A 22,952-nucleotide genomic window follows, 5' to 3' on the forward strand; every position below is an offset into this window, starting at 1 on the left:
TTTGCTTCACTGGTTTTGGTATGGGTTGTTCCTGTTCCCTCTAGCCACTTTATGTCAGGGAAGTTAAAGTCTCCAGCGATTAAAATGTGTGAATAACCCATTCCACTGATGTTTCTTATGATATTGTTTATTTTTTCATTATTCTCATTATTTCCTACATAACATTTGGAAACTAGAAGTCGGAGATCTCATGTCTTCGTCAGAGGTACATGTACATCGTTCTAGAGAATTTAACATGCGTATTCTTCACTCTTTTTAATAATCAATTTGGTCTAAAGAACAAAAGAATCTCTGTACTATTTTTATGGTACAGAACACCCTGAAACGGTTTGCCGCAGATTATACAGATGCGTCGTCACCCGTGTTAGCCCCCCCCCCCCCTACGTTATTTGAGTTTGGACTGTTACTGGAAAAAAAACGTTCAAGAAATTCTTACTGTGTTGAAAGTGTCACGACAGCGCCGCAAAATATAATAAGAGAAGATGTTATAAAGGAAAGAATCAGAACAGGGTGACTACTGCTGTTTTGTTAATTTGTCTTTATGACAAATAGAAGACTTGTTTCTTGTGTTCTTTGTGTCCTAACATTTGTACTTCTACAGTTAGTATATTCCAAATCTAGGCATCTCGTTTTTCGGCCCTTCGCGTTTTTATTGCGCGCTTGCCTTAAATTTTAAGGTAATTAGATTTAAGGTCTCCAGTGGACGTCATCCATAGCAATTACTTGGTGTGGCCGTAGAAAATAACCTGACATATGTCCAACCTATCCTCCCCCTGCTGAAGTTATAGTACAATCCCTCAATGTAACGTCATTTTATCCCATCCCATTATGGGGTTCCCCGGCTATATCCAGCTGTCGGCTGTCTCCAAGCAGATGTAGGTGGGGGATTTCTAAACACAAAAGGTCCTATTACAGGGACATAACGGCCTCCACGACTTTCATCTTTGAACTCAATCTTGGAGACCACGACAGTAATATGCCTATCAAATTTCATTAACTTCCATCCACACATACAAAAGTTATCCTGCTCACAAGAAAAATTAACAAAATGCCCCCTGTAGTCACAACGAAACCCCCCACGAAGCTCAGTAACGAACTTAACCTTGGTCCCGACAATAGTAAGCACCACACCAAGAATTATAATCAACATTTTACAAATACTTGAGTTATCTTGCTAACAAGCCACAAACACAAAAGGTGCACTAACGTGACGCACGGACCCCCCACGAAGCCGAAACTTGTACTTGACTTCGGCCTCAACAGCGGTAATATGCCTGCCAAAAATCATGGACGTCGAATCATGCCCTCCAGAGTTATATCGCAAAATCCGCAGTTCCCCACACTCCGGCGAGACAATTTCATAGTCCTTCTGACGAAGACAACTACAGACGAGATGTTTTCCTTATATTCGCGAATACGACCTTATATGAGACGTTTTGCCGAAGTGCTATGTACAATACACTACGGGTTTCGCGCAGGTGCAGTACGTTCTGCCGAAGTGCTAGCGGCACCAGGGAGGGCTATGTAGGTTTGCCGCCCGGTCGTATCCAAGATGGCGGCATGTTTTCGTGGTGTTAATATGATAGATATTAGAGTGCGTAGATATGATAGTGGGGTTACTATATTGGAAGTCAGTCCGACTTTGGAAAATCTAGGTAGTTACACGTATCATTGAAATGATACATAAGGTACTTCGAAGACGACCCGACTTTTGCGTGTATCATTTATATGATAGACACGGAGGGCAGACCTTAATCGCCTTTGCGAGAAAGAGTACTCGCCAAAGGTGAAGGAATTTTTTGATCGTCTCACACATGCGTAGATATTATAGTGGGGTTACTATATTGGAAGTCAGTCCGAATTTGGAAAACCTAGGTAGTTACACGTATCATTGAAATGATACAAAAAGCACTCCGAGGACGACCCGACGTTTAAGTGTATCATTTATATGATAGACACGGAGGGCAGACCCTAATATACTCGCCAAAGCGTAATTGGATTTTTGGGAAGAAGTTGCGAAACCTTATTGGCGCAGCTTTTTAAGAGCCAAGTGGTAACTCTTCTGTTAGCTATTTAAATGATTGCTGGTACAATGTACCCGTCTCACACATGCGTAGATATGATAGTGGGGTTACTATATTGGAAGTCAGTCCGACTTTGGAAAACCTAGGTAGTTACACGTATCATTGAAATGATACATAAGGTACTTCGAAGACGACCCGACGTTTACGTGTATCATTTATATGATAGACACGGAGGGCAGACCATAATATACTCGCCAAAGCGTAATTGGATTTTTGGGAAGAAGTTGCGAAACCTTATAGGCGCGGCTTTTTAAGAGCTTTTTTTCATGAAATTTCACTCCGCAACGTTTCCTTCGCTCTTCGGCGTGTAATATACTAGTAACCGAACCTCGTAAGCCGTGACCCGGAAGTAGATGGGATTATTAGCGGTATCACGGAAATCCCCATACAGTTCGAAAACCTACGCCAAAATGAGTTCTTGGCTAGCGAATAAAGGTCAACTTTGACGCTACAAAGCTCGTTTTTGTGTACAAGTGTGATCTTCAAGTGAATTTCCCAAGGTTCCCTGACTTGTAAGGATTACAACGACATATATTTTAGCCTGGCTTAGAACGTGGTTTTCGCGGAATGTTGTGAAACTTCAGACGTACACAACAAGCGTATAGTATTTAGTTTGATAACAACAAAATATAATTTGCCTGACTGACCCAGACCCTTACCAAATTATTCAGTCAAACCCTTTGTTTTTTCCATGAGTAATTTTGTTCTTAATCGTTTGTAGAATACAGCTTGATAAAATTATTCAAACCCTTAACAATTTGTTGTTGATTCACACTTTACTTGAGGTCACAAGTTGTTAACAACATAAAGGTTGTAGGTATAATCAATGGTCACCACATTGATGTTCAGATTGACTCTAAGTCTACTACAGTTTGCACATGATGAAATATGTGTGCTTTTTATATACAATGTTAACGTTAGATTTATTAGCTGCCTATGCTGCTTGTCAACTTTTGTGGTATACCTGACTGTTCTTTCATCTTCCTTATAATTACTAGCTTGAAGAAATTGTCATCAGCTGAGAGAGTCAAGGTTTGCAGACCCAGGGATTGAAAACATGGTTTCAGATGCTGCCAAGAGTTTTCAGTAAAAGTCCACGTGAAGAATGCCTCCAGCTACATTTGTACATTGTAATTTCTTCTGAAGAATTTGAAGAATGTAATTTCAATATACAGTAACGTTACAGTACCTTGTATCCACATGACAGCGAACACTAACGAGTGTCCTAGATGATTGGTGTACTCTCTGGCAGTTTACTCATCATCATCATCTATCGGCTAACAGCCGGGACTAAGCTAGTACAGATTTCTCTCCATACAGCCGCTATCAAGCATTACATTTTCTAAGTCATCAAAGTCAATTCCAGTGTCTCTAACTAAGGTATCGGTGAATGTCAAACTTCTGGAGTGCACTCGTCCACGTGGTTTCCACATGAGTACAGATGAAACAATTTCTTGCTTGGCTCGGAAACAATGTCCAGCGAACATAACTCGACGGTGGGTGAGTTTTTGAGACAGTCTTGGGAGTCCTCCATAAATTTTTTCGAGAGTGGCATGTTGCCTCCAAGACATATTCTGTGCCCTCCGCAAGAGTTTTGTATAAGTCCCGTCCAATCGTTTTTGAAGCTGACAGGTAAGTGTCCAACTTTCGGCACCATAAAGCAGTATCGGTTCTACAAGGGTAAGAAAAACTTGGACTTTCAATTTGTTAGGGATATTAGACTTCCAGATCTTATCCAATTTGTTGCATGCTTCCCATGCTAGGGCTTTTCTAGTTTCAAAATCTTTCCTTGGGCACATAATGAAGGAACCAAGGTATTTAAAGTTTTCTACTTTTGTAATGAGTGCCCCAGACAATGATCTCAGTTCTAATGGTCCAGAAATGTTACTGATGTATTCAGTCTTTGATTCATTACAAAAAAGCCCCACAAGGGATGCAGCTTCTTCTAGGGATTGAAGCAAGGTTTTTGCATTTTTAATCAGTTCAGCAACCAGCGCAAGGTCGTCAGCAAAGTCCAAATCAGTGAGATACTGGGCAGGGTGCCTTCGACTCCTGCGCGGTTTGATTTCTATGCCCTTGTCTTCATTTACGTCTAGCGATATTCGTAATACATAATCAAGTACAATGATAAATAAATATGGTGCTAAAGTATCACCCTGGAGAACTCCAGTAACTATCTCAAATGAACTAGTCTCACCATCGGGTGTGATCACTGAGGCTATAGTATCTCTATACAGGGCCTTAATTGCTTGTATAAAACAATGTGGAATACCGTACATTGCTAGAATTTCAAACATCACATCTCTATCGATGGAATCGAATGCCTTACGGAAATCGACAAACAGCAATACAAAATCCCTATTACATCTCTTCAACTCTTCAATTATTCAGGCAGTTTACTACCGGTACTGTATGTCTGGCCTTCTGCTTAGAACATATTGACTGTTTTTCATACACACATATTTCCTGTCACTTAAAGCTTCAGTCACTGTCTGTGACTCACTTGGTGGTTTATTTGGTGGTTATCACACCTGACCAGAGATTATCTCACTATATACGCCTCGGGGCGGGGCATTAACCCATAATTAAGTTACACGTTGTAAAGTACTGGAATTATGGACTTTCCTCATTGCATGCAAATTTGGTCCTCATCTTCATAATTTGCACATAGTTGTGTACATCTTTGTTTAAACTACCCACCTGTCAAAAAATTATGAAGATCCGATGTTTCTTCGTTGATTTATCCTCTTTAAAAGATTTCATCAAAAACGTCCCTGCAGTTACAGAACAAGCTGCCAGGGGGACTAAACCAACACCACTTGTTCCTGACACAAAAAGATTCTTACCACCATAAAATCAAGACCATAGCAGGTCCAGGACAAAAAAATACAAAAACCGGAAGTTCCGCTGCAATACCAAGGTCAGCCACCAAGAGGCCCACAATTAAGCCTGACCTTTGCCATCGTAAGATCTACCCACATACCAAATATCATCACAATCCATCGATGCGTTCTTAAGTTATGCTGAAAAGAAGTTTGCGGAAGCACACACAGACACACACACACAGACACACACGCCGCCCAAAATAATACATATACCTCCATTTTCATGGAGGCAAATATGTTTTTTCAATGGTAAATTAACAAAACCGGAAAATTGCAACAAAAATGCTGACAAATGGGTTTTGCAATTAAGTCGGAGTCGAATGTGGTTTCCCCTGTGAAATTTTTGTCTACCACTGGATGACAAGTATTTTTTTTTTTTAATCCTTTATTCACAACATCTACATGTACATTGTAACATTGTAAAAGGACAACAATACGTGTACATTATATATAAAAAAAAACAGACAACCCTATTTATACAAAGAGAATTCTGTTTTAAACATATTAGCTATTGCAATCCCATCGTATTTGTCCTTTTCCAGCCAACTTCGAAATATAACGTATTTTGCGATAGTGATAGCTAGGTTTGTGTACTTAATTTCCACAGAGGGATTGGGCAGATCTGTTTTATATCCTAATATTATAACCTTGAAGTCGATTACAACATTACAGCAAAAAGTCTTGTATATATAATCCTTCACTATTGTCCAGAAAGATTTTAACCTACTACAAGCAATGAACAAATGTTGATAATCTTCTATACAGTTACATAGATTACAGATATTACTGGGTTTTATTTTCCAAACATAAAGTAACTGGCCACATGGCAGTATATGATGTAACAGCTTATAATTCAATTGCATCAAGTGTTTTCCTATTGGAAAATAAGTTTGATTTTTCCATATGTTTTTCCAGTCAGGTTTACAATTAAATTCAGCCTCCCACTTATCCTGTACACCAGGTGTTTCAAATTTTTGTTGCATTAAGAATTGATACAGCTTGGCAGTTTTCATAAGACACAAGTTGGGGACATTGGTAGATCCAGTACTTTCAGTGTTAACTGTTACCTCTGTTTCTTTCAAGCATTTTTGTATAGCATATTTGACAGAGAGCAATTCACATGTCCAGTTTCTTCTAACTTTAAGTTTTTGAAAGACTGCTTTATCGTTCATAAATACTCCATTCTGTACAATGTCTTTTACATATACAAAACCTGAATTTATCCAGTTCGGGTACAAAAGTGGTTTACCTTTTGATAATATGTACTTATTACCCCAGATCATCTGGTTCTGTATACCATACTCTAAGTTGGGATCAGTACATTGGTTATTTACTTTGAACCATGCAGAAAGAACCTGTTCATAGAAGATAGGTTCTGGATGACAAGATAACCTTCACTAGATAACCTTCACTAGATAACCTTCACTAGATAATCTTCACTAGATAATCTTCACTAGATAATCTTCACTAGATATTCAGCAAATGTTTTAACCCAGTCAACGACAATTACATATTGTACAAAAGGTAGCGTAATATTTTTTTTGTTTAACAGCCTCTTATACCGCCATTTGACCCACATTTTCCTGTGCACATGCTACTCTTATAGAATTTTAACGTTTCACAATGTTTCTCTAGCTGTAAGCTAACCTCCATAACTAATACAAACTTTGCACAGAAAGGTTATACCTTATAGCATGAAAGGCTTAACAATTTTTGTAAAATTGATCACTATTTGATGAACCTTACACATTAAGGGTCTGTCAGTCAGCAGACTAATACAATACGTGATGAAAAGGTAATTAACACTAGAAAGGCCGACATTTGCTCGGGAGCAAGTGCCGCAGATGGCTTCACCACATCCCCCATACCGAAAATGGGTCTATCCCACGATGGCTGACAATAATCTATACCCCCATGCAGCAATGGAATCTTCCAAATGCTGAAAATAGCCAAAAAGCCCTATTTTACACAATTTTAAAGTATTTTATGTCAAAAACGTGAATGGCATTCTTTGGACATGTGACCAAGGTATCCCCATACCGAATTTCAGGTCATTCGGATTTAATATTAGTGCACAGGAGCCAAAAATGTACATTTTAGGTCCGAAAATAGCCAAAAAGCCCTATTTTTCCCGATTCTAAAGTGGTGTATGTTGAAAGCTTGAATGAGGTTTTGCAGACATACGTCCAAGGTATCCCCATACCAAATTTCAGGTCATTTGGTCTTACAACCAGAGCTCCAGATCAAAAAAATGAAAAAAATTCGTCTGGGTATTTGCCCACTCTACCTTCATGCCAAATTTCGTGTTACTAGTATTTGGCCCAAAAACGGCTGAGTTGAATCCATTTAAAGAAATGCATATATGGCAGGAGGAGAAGGAGGAGGAGAAGAAACATGAGGGAACACAATATGTCTTCACCACTTTGTGGTGAAGCCATAATAATCAAAGAGGTAAGTTGTTGTGTTTCCTCCATGGTCTGCTTTCCTTTTTCGTACAGAGAAGGTCCAGGTCTTGACAGATGCGGGTTCTGGTCATCCTGGGTTCGAGAATGTCGTCGACGAAGCCGCGGATGGCTACTGGGAATGGGTTGGCAAACTTCTCCATGTACTCTGTCTCTTTCTTTGCCTGGAATGAAGTTGATATATAATTTTCATATAATAAAAAAAAATCAAAATTTCTAGGTACAAGACAGGGTACTCTTTTCATTGGGAAAGCTAAAGAAACACTTTCTTTTTATTTGAAGACTGCATGAAGGCATTTTACTAATCATACACCTAATTCAATCACTTGCAGCCAGAAAACATGCGATTTCATGTTAACCTGGAGCAATGTACTGTAACAAAAAAAGGGACAATACACCAGTTTAGATACCAAACCATCAATAACAGTGGCAGAATATCGAATGTTTCCAGTAATATAGCCTGATTAAACTCAAGCTTTACGCTGCCCGCAAACATAAGCCGGCCCCTAGCTGCGGGAAGGGGCCCTAAGTCACGGATGGCAGAGTTTCATTGTTAGGCCACAGCAAGTAAATTTTATATCTTCTGTAGACTCCAAATCTAAATGCGAGCGGGCGAAAAAAACAAGGCGGACCGAAAAAACAAGGTTCCTACACTTTAAAATTTTGACTCAATCATTGTACAAATGGTTTTTATTCAGTGGGAACATCACATATACACAGCCAGCATCACATATCACTGCATCAAAGTAAGAAACAAACATTAAATCAGAGCCTTTTCTTGTCTCCTCTCTTCATAGTTATCTGCCATTCACGTTCCGACCGCGGCATGGCAACAGACATCTTTGCCCATTTTCGGCATATTGACCACTGTCAGAAGGCAACAAAATTTCTTGTTTTTTTTTCCAAACTCAGGCGAAACTTAATGCGCGCGCTGATGTCATCCATAAAAATTACTTGCTGTGGCCTTACGCAGACTAACAGTAATAGTGCTGACCTGGTCCTTTTGTCCCTTGAACATGATGGACACAGCTCCCTTCGCCCCCATTACAGCCACCTCTGCCGTTGGCCAGGCATAGACGATATCTGCCTTCATGTGTTTGTTTCCCATCACGCCGTACGAACCTCCATATGCCTGACAATCCACACGGAAAAAACATGACGTACAAACAAGCAGCAGCACCAGAAATTACTTAAGCTCTTTCAGTAAAAGTTGCCTTACCAAACCATGTAATTTTTTATAAAGTTACTTAAAATTTCTTGTTGTCCTCAATATTTAGTAAGTTATATGTCTTCACAAAAATACGACTGTCACTTGAGACCTTGCTTACCTTTCTCGTGATGACGGTGATTTTGGGCACGGTGGCCTCGGAGTACGCGAACAGCATCTTCGCTCCGTGGCGGATGATCCCGCCGTGTTCCTGCGCTGTTCCCGGGAGGAAACCGGGGACGTCCACAAACGTGAGGATCGGGATGTTGAACGCATCGCAGAACCGGATGAACCGGGCTCCTTTCACAGAGGCGTCGATGTCCACACAGCCTGCCGCCACCTTGGGTTGATTCCCGACGATCCCGACGGTTCGACCATTCATTCGTGCGAACCCTACCACGATGTTCTTGGCGTAACTCGGCATGATCTCGAAGAAGTCTTCCTCGTCCACCACCGTCTGGATGACGTCGAGCATGTTGAACGATTCGGTGGAGTCCAGGGGAACCATGTGGTCCAGAACCGGACATAGGCGGTTGGCAGGGTCCTCAGTGGGCCGGATTGGGGAAGGGTCCTGTTAAACAAAGATATGACTTTTATAACAGTAGTACAGTCAAGATTACCTCTGTATTAGCCTAAGGAAAATTGGCCATTGCGGCCACATTTTGTTGGCCCTTGGATGTTTCCCTAAGGCCACACCAAGTAATTTTTATGGATGACGTCCTTTAGAAACCCTAAATCTAATGCGAGAGCGCGAAAAAAAAACTGGCCGAAAAAAAACAAGATGCCTAGTTGGTCAATATATCAAGGGACCACGAATGCTGTGACAAAATATTGTATGGCAGAACACAGTGTTAGAGAACCAGTGTACTAGTAAGGCATTTTATTCTTAATGGAAACTGCGATGAATCAGAGAAGACCATCAGTTGTCTTACTATTCCTTTCTTTCCTCCATTATCTTCCTAAGGCCATTCATTTTGGCTTGCAAAAACATCTATAAAAGGCAAAAATATATTGTTTTTTTGCCTTGCGGCTACGAAACAATATTTTCAAGCTCATTCAGTACAACTTTGCATACAAACTAAGCGAAAGGTCAGCTTTTTTAAAAGCTCTTGTTTCCCTGGAAACAGACAAAACCAATGCGCGTGAGGACGTCATCCATAAAAATTACTATTGCTTTGTAAAACAAGCGTGGGATTGTTCTAATCAGAAGCAACTCTAGGCAAAAGATGTCTATCGGTATGATGAAGTAGCTACAAGTGAGATTCTGGTGTGTCTTTTGGTACATTGTTTTGACATTCTTGTTAAGTCTTTCAGCGAATTTTAAGAAGCAGCATCTTGACATGCAATTTTGGATACTTAAAAGGTACATGTAGTTACATCACATGCAGCCATGCCCGGACTCCATATCTACATATCTAGGCCAATATGTATGTAACGCTTTAGAAAAGAGACAAAGAATTTTGACAGACATATACGTTTAAAGTACATCATGTAAATAAGACATTTACGCGGCCTCATATTTCTGTGGTCAGAGTTTCTAGGAATAGACCTCTATTGTTGTAATAATTATAGTGCCATTGTTGCCATACATTGTAAACATAGAATCTGGCAGGCATAGCCGTACACCGTTACAAGATAGAATGTGCACATTCTGTAATAATTCTTGTATTGAAGATGAATCGCATTTTATGCTTGACTGTAAATTATATGATAACGAACGTAAATCACTGTTCAGTTCAATTAAGTTCGACAAAAAATGTAAAACATTATCAAAGGAAGTCACTTTTAAATATATCATATCATGTACGAATATAGACGTCATCAATGAAGTATGTAAGTAATATATTTCAAAATGTTTCAAAAAGAGAGAAGAAGCCATTAGACCTTAGATCTGTATCACTTTATATATATATATATATATATATTTCTTTTTAACTATTGTATACCTTAGACCCGATGTTGGCCCTTCTTTGTCGCTATTGTTGTAGTACTCTCTGAGAGAGTACTACAACAATGGTAATAGAGAAGGGCTAACATCGGGTCTAAACTCTAATACGTTGTACTCTGTACATCTGTGCATTTATCCCCCGGGGAATGAACATGCAATAAAAGTTTCATTTCATTTCATTGTACCCTGTACAACTGTCGAGCAATAACTATGTGTTCATTCATAATCAAATCGTAGTCTTGTAATAACAGACGGACTGACCGTGTTGCTGAGAGGTAGAAAGTTGTAGAACTCCCGTAGCCGCAGAAGAGCATCAACATCATTGTCGAACGCCTTATGTGCCACACCCGACAGTGTAGTGTGGACCGTGGCTCCTCCCAGCTCTTCCTGGTTAACTACCTCACAAGTTACTAATGCAATTACAAGAAAATCAGTTTACTCAATCACGCAACAAGAAGAGCATGGTAACAAGAATGTTATCCGATACTTAGTATTATTAGAGTTTTACAGTTCAGTGTATATTAACCAAATAAATGTGTTGCATCCAATATAAAAGTTCTCTATTCACAACCATACGTTTTACATAAGCCAACGAAGATTGCCCTGACGAAGATGACAGACGGTCATCGAAACGTTGGCTTATGTAAAACTGATGGTTGTGAATAAAGAACGTTTAGAAGATTTCAAAGGCGGCTTCCTATTGACCAGAGGGTTTGTCCATTCTGCCCAGAACTAGTTGAGAATGAGTATCACTTTTTGATGGAATGTCCTAAGTATGTTGATGTACGCAATTCATTAAATACGAAACTATCGTCATATGTACCAGAATTTACATCGATGGATTTAAGTAGCAAATTTAAGATAATAATGACCTGTGATAACTCATGTATGGTAGATATAGGAATGTATATCAAACAATGTCTAGACATAAGAAATTCCTCCAATATTGTAAAAGTTCATTCACATCCTATATCAGCCACAAACTCCTGTATTAGTTAGTTTAGTCCATAGTTAAGTTTATAGATAAGTTTTGCCATACTTTGTACCATGTACAACTCTTGTGCAATAAAGTTATTATTATTAAATCATTCACCAACCTGATGAAATTATTCACGGAAATGTGTTGCATGTGTTAATCAAATGGTGTCCAAAATAAGCTCACCTCATGATTAAAATGCCCCATACTCAGCCCAGTGAGCAACCTTGCCAAAAAAAATGCTGCAAAAAGAGCAACCTTAGCTTGCTAAAATGGTTGCCCAGTGACGTCACCTCGAAAACAAGGGGATTGTAACCTTACCAGACTTGATCACATCAGGGCCAGTGATGAAAAGATAGGACGTGTCCTTAACCATGAAAGTGAAGTCTGTCAGGGCCGGTGAGTAGGCCGCTCCACCCGCACACGGACCCATGATCATGGAGATCTGGGGCACCACGCCTAGCAACCAATCAGAGTTTAGTGTTACTACTCCCTAATGTATTTCTGGTGTGTTAACAAGTAACTCTATCATGCAAAGTTTATACGTGTTTTTGCACATAATGAAGTCTAGGAAAACTAGAAAGGCCGACATTTGCTTGGGAGCAAATACAGCATATTTCAGTCCATCTCCCTCCCACGCAAAAGTGGACTATTCCAAACTTACCCCAGTGTAAAACTGGCAAAGGTTCTCAAATAAATGAATTAAATAGTAGCTATGTAATTGATAACAAAGATGCTACAACAAGCACTTTGGATCTCGAATGCTTTACTAATCTTATTACAGGTATGCAAATATACTAACAATGATGAGATTTGATACATTTTGAAGGTCTTAGCCACATAAAATTGAATGTGTGGGTCATTACGCACGACTTACGTGCAATGTGACCCCAGGTAACCCCCAATGGAACACGTGTTCCATGGCCAGTGGCAGATGGAACAGGCCATTCTTTAGATAGAACATGGAACGGGTATAGCACTTTTGGCCCTTTTTTGGCCTGAAATAGCAATTAAAGTCCCCCAAATGAGTCATTTGGAAGTGGTGTATGCCAAATATGTGACTGCTATTCTGTAGACACATGTTCAAGGTACCCTTATACCGAATTTCAGAGCATTTGGTTGTAAAACCGGGGCTCAGGATCCAAAAATCCATTTTTTGTCGAAAAATGCCCCAAAAAAACCTTCATAAAATTTTTTCAAAGGCATGTATCAAAAAAATGAAAAAAACGCCTGGGGGTATTGGCCCACTCTACCTCCATGCCAAATTTCAAGTCATTTGGCTGAATGATGGCTGAGTTGAATCCCTTTGACTGTTTGACAGGAGAAGGAGAAGAAGAAGAAGAAACATCAGAGAACACAATATATTTCATCCATACCATGGTGTGGACTGAAATATAAAAATTACTGAAATAGATACGGTACACAAAAATGTGTCATATTTGCCAGCTCTTAAATCTTGGATACTATGTAAAAAAAATTTCAACATATACCATACGGATTTATTTTTATCTCCGTCAAGGAGGTTATGTTTTCAGTCGCGTTTGTCATTCAGTCTGTCTGTGAGTCATTCAGTCTGTCATTCAGTCTTTCTGTGAACAGCATAACTCCAGAACGCATTGATGGATTGTAATGATATTTGGTGTGTGGATAGGTTGTCACTAGATCTGGAAACGATTAGATTTTGGACCCCCTAGCGGCTCTCCTTGGTACTGCAGCAGCACTTCCTGTTTCTATATCTCGTGTTCTGAACATGCTACGGTCATGATTTTTTCGTGGTAGGAAGCTTGTGGGCTAAGAAATAAGTTATGTAACGATCCCCTAGCAACCGTTATTAGAACTGCAGCGGCGTTTTTGTTGGAAACTTTGAAAGCGAATAACTCAGGACTTATGAGACAGATTGGCATGATAGTTGACTGGTAGTATACCTGGGTGAATATAAGTCCATCGACGCATTAGTTATGCTAATTAGGGCTTCATTTGCATAATGAATGAGGAAATTGTATTTACAGACTGATAAAAGATAGAAAATTTAAACTCGTAACGTATGTAACTTGTTTGGAGGAAAACATTATGAGATAGAAATTATGCAAATTGGTTCCTCATTTGCATAATAAATGGGAAATAGCTATAACACATTACTGGTATATGATGGGACGTTAATACTTGGAACGTTTGTTCCTTGGGTGGAGATGAACACTTCCATATATGAATTATGCTAATCAGGCAATGATTTGCATAATTAATTAGGAAAGGTTCTATTCGATGACTGATAAATGAAAGGACTTTCGAACTCGTGATATATGGAACTTGGGTGGAGGGAAACATTATGAGATGCAAATTATGCAAATTAGCATCTCATTTGCATAATAAATGGGAAATTACTGTTACACCTTACTGGTAAATGATGGGAATTTAATACTCGAGACGTTTGTTATTGAGGTGGAGATGAACACACGACGGTCAAGTTTGATAATGTGCCTCATATATCGAAGGATACATCAAATATACCTCCTTTCTAACAAAACTATTACTGACGGAGGTGTGAGATCGTGAAACAAAAACTATTACACTAATAGCAGAGATGGAGAGAAATAATGTTAAACAAAATATCTGAACCAAATCATACCAGAGGCCTCCACATTCCGTTGAAAGATTTCTCCATACCCCTCCAGTGCATCCACCCCTTCCGGGATACGGGCACCGCCCGAGTCATTCAGACCAATCACCGGCACTCCTGTTAGTAAGGCCTGGTCCATTATCTAAGGGGGGGTAAAAAGGTTTTTTTGTTACAATCTTACACATAATAAAATATGCTCATTTTGTACTATGTCACTATCACTAGATTTCTCTTTTTTGTTAAATCTGGATACATAATTCCTCATGTAGAGAGACCAAAATGGAGTTCCCTGTAATGATAGTTTGGACCTTTTCGAAAGTAAAGGGAGCTTCATGGTCACAAACTGTCTTATATTTTTTTAGTTATAAGGTGCGCGACTCGGATTCCGGGAATCAAGAGGTCCCGGGTTCGAGTCCTGACATGCCACCGATCTTGTGCCCTTGGGAAGGGCACTTTACACGACTTTCCCCACTAGACTCAAGTGAAAATGAGTGTTGTCTGTCCAGTATTTGTTTCTATGTGCGGGACACAACACCAGCAGCAGCTGCCTCTGTTCCGCGTGTATTGCACTGTTGCAATTTCAACAAATCAAATCAAATCAAATCAATGGAAAAAATAATGGAAAAAATCTCCAGAAGTGAATAAATGGGCCAAACCTTGCATATCTTGCGCGCATGAACGCTGCCGACACTGCCCCCCATCACGGTAAAGTCCTGACTGAAAAGGTAAACGGGCCGGCCATAGATCCGACCGTGTCCTGTCACCACGCTGTCGCCTGGAAACTGGTTTGCGCTCTTCTCCAGACCACCAAAGTCCGAGCAGCGGTGTTCGGCAAACATGTCATACTCAACGAACGTCCCTAGGAAAGCAAGGAAAAACACAGGAATAACAAGAGTTTAGAACCCCCAAATATACATATTTCAGCAGAAATGGCGAAAAAATGTCCCAAAAACTGTTTCTGGGTCAACCCTTGATAATATCATAACAAACTCACCTGGGTCCAACAGCAAATCGATCCTTTCTCGTGCCGTCAGTTTGCCCTTTTTGTGCTGCGCGTCAATTCGCCGCTGCCCTCCCCCTAACAGCGCCTGCTGACGCCTTTCCTGGATCCTGTCTCGGACAGGGCGCGACATGACACTACAGTAGCGCGGACATCCTGCTTGAAGGAGACTCGGGCACGAGGGAATCGTCGAAAACCGAGCGAGAGCACGCGAGCACTTCACTAGAGCAGCCATCTTTTTTTGTTGGGTGACTTTTTTCTTTCTAGTTGTCTTACGGAGCAGACTACTACTGCGTTTAGTTGGAACGTGTAAAAAGTCGGCGTCCGACGGTTTAGTATGTGACCAATACTGGTACTGTCGGCATGTCCGACGTGATTGTGATTATATGTCACATTGGGGTAAAGTGACGATACAGAGTCGACAAAGTTGTATAAGAGATGTTCTTTATTTCCACAACCTTCCCTGACAGTGTCTTCTCCTGTGCAGGCCCCGCGGTGGTGGAGAAGAGTTTTTAACGCATTATTTTAATATAGCCGGCCATCCTACATAGCCGCCGAGATATACGCATTGAGGTCCTCCATGATATACGTATACGCAAGGACGCAATGTCCTTGGTATACGTAATGCGACCGTGCGAGTAGGAGAGTCTTCGGTAGAAGGTAGAACGATAGAAGGTACGTCATTTTCTCTAATTCCAAGAAAAATGCAATTATGGCATGCGCTTTATACTAGACAAATAATTCAAAACAATAGTTGACCAGTTTGTCGATAGAACTTGTTGGAAATATTACGGTAGCAGAACACAGTTTTTCGCCTATGGGGATTTCTATAGTTAAGGACCCAGAAGTGACTGACATCGACTCGGATAAAAATACAGTAGGGTACCATAGAAAAGCGCGAGAAACGAATATGTTCAAATATAGGGTACGATGTACAAAATAACAAAAAAGTACAAAAAGTTATCGTTTTTTTGACATTATGCCGACCTCTTTTAAATGGCCTCCTGCGGAGCGCACCGGAACTGCAGCCGACTCACCATGGCAGGCAGCGAAAAGGTCACGCGCATTTATACGCCGATCGAGCAGCCTTCCTAATCTCAATTATGCGATATCAAAGCCGACATATTATGGTACCATACGGTAACTTGTATGTCCCGGTGTCATCCACGTTAGGCTGTGTACAAGCGGTGCAAGCTGTTTGTCGCACTCATTTCTTATCCCTACGTCACCGTCTCCGGGGGTCGCGGAGGAATACTGTGTTCTGCTACCTTACATCGAGGAAGGGGGGGGGGGTGGTCATAGGTCATATCCGTGACCGTTACTAGGCATTATGGGAAGTGTGAAATTGGTGAATTGCATATAAATAAAGAAATATCACCCCGAAATCCCTGACCAGGCGAAGTTACATTGAAATCACATTGCGTTCAGACGAATATCGCGATGCGGGAAAACCGATTCGAAACCACCTCTACAAGTGGTTTGGAATCGAGGCGCTTTCAATGTGATTTGGAGCGTTCAGATGGTGCCACTTGAAACCGGCTTCGGGGTAAACCACATGTAAAACACGGCCAAATTCTTTGCCACAGATGGTGTCCCGGCCAGTATTGCCACAGCTGGTATTGCCGGGCCGGCCGCTAGCAGCGCAGATTTAGTCAGGACAAGATGGAGTCCCTACCCGCTACAAACTTCCAAAAGTGGCCGTCACCGGAACAAACACATAAGATATTTGAGCTACGTTACCGAAAAAAAAAAGAATTATATAGTTCCGAGGGTGATCGGCAGTTTACTTAAACCACCAAGCCTTGACCTTGTCCTGTATCAAATCAGATCGCACCTGTTAGTATTCAGGTTCGCTAAAGGGGGGCATTTTATATCGGTTGAGTGATACTCGTTACTGGTGATAACAAATTTGGCAATGGCAATAGCAAAGAGAAGAAGCCAGTACAAAAAATACATAAGTGACAGGGTGAAAAAAAAATAAAAACAGGTCTATGCATCCTATTATAACCCCAAATGGTATGATAGGAGCCATAAGGTCAACACAAAAGGCTAGGTTACTATTTAAACAATACGTTTTGAACTTTTCATCAAACCACCGTATTGATGGAAATCAGTAACGACTAGGAAGAAAATGACTTTCCTCAACTATTAAGGGGAAAATATGAGCATATTTGAGTTGATTTATATAGAATTAGAACCTGAAAATCTTTTTTTTTTTGCAAATCAGAAAAAGATGAAGAGGCGAATCCGAGAACCAACAGACTAAATTAAATTGGTGTGGCCTTAGTTAAAACTCAAATTGAGCATAACAATCATCTATGCATGTAATCTACTGCCTACATGTGTTTGAACCTGGGGACACCAATCAAAAATATGATACATCAAGGACATGATATGTCAATCATACCTACAACCTTCTTCCTATTGAAAGTAAAACTAGATTTCCACGATCTCATACCTTCGCCAAATGACTTTCTTATGATTAAGAAAGTATACATTATTAATCCCCCTGATTATGCAAATAGGATCCTCAATTGCATGAATTATATCTGTTGATCATATTCTACACCAAAATACAGTCTTGTCTTAACAAAGAATGCCATTATAGCATTTCCTCATAAATTATGCAAATGAGGCCCTTATTTGAATAAGTTATGTTTAATTATGTTCACATTCACTTAACTTTCAAATACCCCAAGTATGAAATTCCAGGCAGATAACACTATGGAATTCTAACATTTTCTTATTAATTACGTAAATTAAGTCTCAATTTGCATAATCGATATCTGCCTGTGTCTCGTTCTTAATTACATATGTCACAAGCTTGACATATGTCAAATAGCCCTATCATGGAATGCAGCTGAGTTATAGAATTTCCTCATAGATTATGCAAATTACATCCATATGCCTCAAACAGCAGGAAAGACCTGGCGTGAAACCCCCATAAGAGCACATCTCGCGATCGTTTCTCAAGTCGCCAAATGACAAAATTCCCTGTGCTTTACTTCCACTAAACAACACTAACTGCTTTGATTATTGAGTTAATTGGAGAGATTAGTTAAGCTAGCTAGTAAATTGACTTTCCTGTGTGTGGAAGGTGCTCAGCACCAAGGATAGGTTCATCATTGGTTTATTATCATTCACAATACAAAACGGCCTTGCAGTAGTAACTGAATTGCACCGTTCCATAACAAACATTTTAAAAGGAAATTCCGACAGAATAAAATATATGCAGGTTAAAATTGACAATGAACTAGCAGTAATATGCAGCATCGTGGGTGGATGGTGTTCAGCACCAAGGACAGGTTTACCTGTGTGTGGATAGCTATAGTGTTCAGCACCAAGGACAGGTTTGCCTGTGTGTGGAAGGTGTTCAGCACTAAGGACAGGATTACCTGTGTGTGGATGGTGTTCAGCACCAAGGACAGGTTTGCGTGGATGTGGAAGGTGTTTATTCTACCACAGAATAAAGTCCCCGCGAAAATAAATGAATAGGAAAATTGGGCAAGAGTGTTATGTTTCATACTGTGGCCACATAACAGCTTATTCTTGAAAACGTTTATTTTTGATGATAGAAATACTAATTTAAAGGTGCCCTGTAGCTGCATTTTAATCCATTTTCTTTTTACCGAGATTGACATCAACGTTAGTATCCTTCGTAATTAGATAATCTAATCGTCCTTCTTCGGAACATATAAGTTCCTGGCACCGAAACGGCCTGTCATTGGTCGTCATAATTAGATTAACAACTTCACATTAATTATGCACGGCCGTTCTGCACACCTGTGTAAAAACAAGTTTGGTATAGTCCATTCAAAATGGCGCTTTCGTACGACGGGGATACTCTGAGCTGATTTTAGATACAAATTTCTGGGTGCTTTTTAGCGTTATCGTCGGTAGAATGTCTTAATAAGTGTGCAGCAGAATGTTTGGGAGTTTTCGCTGTGGAGTTGTGGCGTTCTGGTGATGTTTTGAAGAAAAAACGCGGATTTCCTGAGCTGGCGAATCTTGGAGAAGACAAAATGGCGAGACAGTTTGGGAGAGTAGCGTGGTATAGAGACGGATTCGCTCATTGTTGCAGGTAAACCAGCAAATTTTTTGGCTGACATTATTCCTTAGCAGCCATAGTACGAACAAGCAAGTTATATTTCGAAAGAAATGACCTATTCCTGTATTAGGGAGCGACCGTTCCTAATTTTGGACCGGCTTAGAAAAGGTCTTATCAAGCTGCTGCGTTTTCAACATTTTCATTGTTGCGATGCGCTTGTCGAGTAGTAAATGTATGTGCATGTCTTTTTAGTCAATTGCTCAGCGTTTTGGGGTTATATTTGTCGAAGGAAATTCTGCATTGACCAAACCTTTTCCTCTCTTTATCTCCACGTGGTTCAAAACACCTGTTGGAATGTGGCCGTGTACATAATTAGTTATTTTTCCCGCCAAAAATTTGCATAAACAAGATGGGGTCCTCAAAGCTTGAAGGCGCCGAAATGAATACAATACAAAACAGTTGAAAACTAGTTAAGTCGAGTTGACCATACTTTCGTTCTTCATTAATATATATCATTTGCGATGTATTATGTATAATTTAAAAGCTTGTTCGTTTCCATTTTAGAGTAATTCAGTAAATAGGAATGACCAAGCCCACGTTTTTGTGGCGCAAACACTGTAGTAGAGTTGGCTACGCTGGAAGGTCGCAATTCCTCTTTTCAAAACATTTTGCGGTCGAGTTTTCTTCGTATTCCAATTAAGTTTCAGTTGAAGGGGAGTGATTTATCTTATTGTTGTTTCTATCCCCATTTTTATGGTCATTATGTAGAGTTTTGGGCGAGGTATGTGTTTGTTTTAAAGTGAAAAGATTTAAGGTGTGTGTGCATTGCTACAATGTATTACGTACATGTAGTTTTTATTATCTTAGACTAGTGTCTAACTTATAATGTCTGTATAGGTGATGACTGATGCATGCAGTAGCGATTAGACTACTGTCAGAACTTGATGAGAAGATTGGACCAGACCAGATGATTTGAAGACCCAAGAGGAATATCAGGTGAGAAAAATCTGAATTCATTTTACCTACCATTTACTTGGCATTATTTGAGAGAAGTGTGTACATTTTAATGTCTGCATAGTATAGGTGGCTGCCGACTTATGCAGTTAGAAGTGAGGACTACTGTCTGAACCTTACAAGACAGATTGGATCAGACCTGTCCAGTTGATTTGAAGACCCAAGTAGAGGAATATCGGGTGAAAAAGATCTGAATTCTGCATTTTACCAGCAGCTATTTGGTTATTTCTTTTACACAAGTGTGTAACTTCTAATGTTTGTATAATTAGGCGGCTGCTGACTGATGCAGTAGTGAAGACTGCTGTCTGAATCTGACAAGACAGATTGGACCTGACCAGATGATTTGACGACCCAAGAGGAATATCAGGTTAGAAAAATTCCAATTCTACCTTTTACCTACCATTTACTTGGTATTATTTGAAACAAGTGTGTAACTTTTAACGTCTGTATAGTTAGGTGGCTGCCGACTTATACAGGAGTGAGGACTACTGTCTGAACCTGAGAAGACCAATTGGACCACATGGTTTGAAGACCAAAGAGGAATATCAGGTGAGAAAAATCTGAATTCTGCATTTTACCTACAACTATTTGGTGTCTACATAGGTAGGTGACTGCTGACTGATGCAGTAGCAAGGACTGCTGTAAGAACCTGACAAGACAGACTGGACCAGACCAGATGATTTGAAGACCTAAGAGGAATATCAGGTGAGAAAAATCTCAGTTCTGCATTCCACCTACTATTTAATTCATGTTGTTTGAGACTGTGTAACTTCTAATGTCTGACTGTTAGGTGGCTGCTGACTGATGCAGTAGTGAGGACTTCTGTCTGAACCTGACAAGACAGACTGGACCAGACCAGATGATTTGATGACCCAAGAGGAATATCAGGTAAGAAAAATTCCAATTCTACCTTTTACCTATCATTTACTTGGTATTATTTGAAACAAGTGTGTAACTTTTAACGTCTGCATAGTTAGGTGGCTGCCGACTTATACAGGAGTGAAGACTATGTCTGAACCTGACAAGACAGATTGGACCAGGCCAGCTGATTTGAAGACCAAAGATGACTCTCAGGTGAGAAAAATCTGAATTCTGCATTCAACCTACTATTTACTATTTATTTTATTTACTATTTACAAGAGCAAGATGACAACAACATCATCCACAGGTGAGACAATGCTTTAGAATATCTGTTTGACTCTAGCACTCTTCCATTATGTCTTACACTTTATAGAAATAACACACATGTAGCAAAACATCTTTCACATAAATTTTGTATTGCCTTTGACTTGAATAAATTACTACACTACTGTAAGTATATTACACTTCTTGAGCACTTGTCAACATTTCTAGGAAGAGGCAAAGTAAAAGGTCGCATACAAGAGATCATCTTTACCTGGTAGCTAGATACCCATTCATACAATAGTCATGTACCTGGCATCAATTGTTCTTTTATGATTATGTAGGGTCAACAGTCCTGATGTTCCTGTCCAAACCAGGCTAGATAAGACAGTTTGAAGTTCACGACAGAGTGAAGAGTTTGTACAGGTGAGACAATGCATGCTTTCAAATTTATTTTTTCTCTGTGTTAAGAATTCAGAGGTATAACAAGCTACTTTTAACACTGTGTACATATCTAAGCAAAGGGATACTGGTAATTAAATTGCAGGGTTTTATCACTTTCATAGTCACCTAGTTGCCTGGAAATTTTTTGGGGAGCATCACACTAATTATTCATTATATTAGTTAGGTGTGTCCTGGTGTTCCTGTCCTGACTGGGAGAAACCTGTGATGACGGCTCAGCAAACCAGTTGACCTGAAGACACAGAGTTTGTACCTGTTCATGCAGGTGAGACAATACTTATCAATGCCATAGATTTTTATGACTTCACCACCTAGTGGCTCACGTTACTTAATTATGGGTTCACCACACCACAAAGTGGTGGTGAACCCATATTGCTTTTTCTGATGTTTCTTCTCCTTCTCCTCCTCCTCCTCCTGCCATATCTTTAAATGGATTCAGCTTCTTCATTTTAGGGCCTAAGGTCCTGAAATTTGGTATGGAGGTACAGTGGGCAAATACCCCTAGGCGTTTTTTAAATTTTTGTGATACAGGCTTTTAGAATGGTTTTATTTGAGTTTTTTGGCTGTTGTAGCAAATGTATTACTGTGTTAGTGTGCCGTGTTTACCACGTCTGGGCATGAGTCATCACAATGGAATGCAGGGCATCAACCAATAGGCATGCAGCTTTCCTCTATACTTCTTGCTGATTGGCTGTTGGGATTTAACTTTGATTAACACCTGCACAGAGCATTTCCATACTGACAGTATGTCTTTATTCAAGTGTTTTGGTAGGTATTTCAAGCTTTTCTGCTCCAGCATTGGAATGCGGGGCATGAACGTTTTTATTTTATTTTGAAAATCAACAGTTTGCATTATGCAATTAAAAAATCCTAACCAATAAAGTAGGGAATAGCTATCCAACTGTTGTTTTAGTTGTATGTTACTTCATATTATAGTTATATCAATGTAAACAGGGTTCTAGCTAGCGCTAAGTAGCGTCGGGGCCCGCGACGCTAAAATTTTGACCCGCTACGCCAATTTTCCCCCGCTACGCTAATTTTCAGTACAACGTAGCGGCATTGTGACTGCATTTCTTTGTTCAAAAATGCCAGATCAAATGTGAAAAATGTTTTTTTTTAGCAAAAGT

The 22,952-nt window shown here is 39.9% G+C and overlaps 1 protein-coding gene across 2 annotated transcripts; it reads right to left on the bottom strand.

Moving 5' to 3' along the window:
* Positions 1–7,324: 7,324 nt before the first annotated feature.
* Positions 7,325–15,601, bottom strand: LOC109463120 (propionyl-CoA carboxylase beta chain, mitochondrial-like). Of its 2 annotated transcripts, XM_019759835.1 has the most exons (8): positions 15,174–15,601; positions 14,836–15,038; positions 14,189–14,321; positions 11,884–12,021; positions 10,848–10,996; positions 8,760–9,209; positions 8,426–8,563; positions 7,325–7,595 (listed from the first exon to the last, which is right to left on the bottom strand). In XM_019759835.1, exons 1-8 carry the CDS (start codon positions 15,412–15,414, stop codon positions 7,413–7,415), a joined length of 1,635 nt encoding a protein of 544 aa, XP_019615394.1. In that variant the 5' UTR covers positions 15,415–15,601; the 3' UTR covers positions 7,325–7,412. The 2 variants fall into 2 exon arrangements, with proteins under 2 accessions (XP_019615394.1, XP_019615395.1); XM_019759836.1 differs by lacking the exon at positions 11,884–12,021 and having other exon boundaries at positions 15,174–15,600.
* Positions 15,602–22,952: the final 7,351 nt, after the last annotated feature.

This window comes from Branchiostoma belcheri, unplaced genomic scaffold, assembly GCF_001625305.1.
Source record: "Branchiostoma belcheri isolate BF01 breed outbred unplaced genomic scaffold, Haploidv18h27 scaffold122, whole genome shotgun sequence".
NCBI classification, from domain to species: Eukaryota; Metazoa; Chordata; class Leptocardii; order Amphioxiformes; family Branchiostomatidae; genus Branchiostoma; species Branchiostoma belcheri.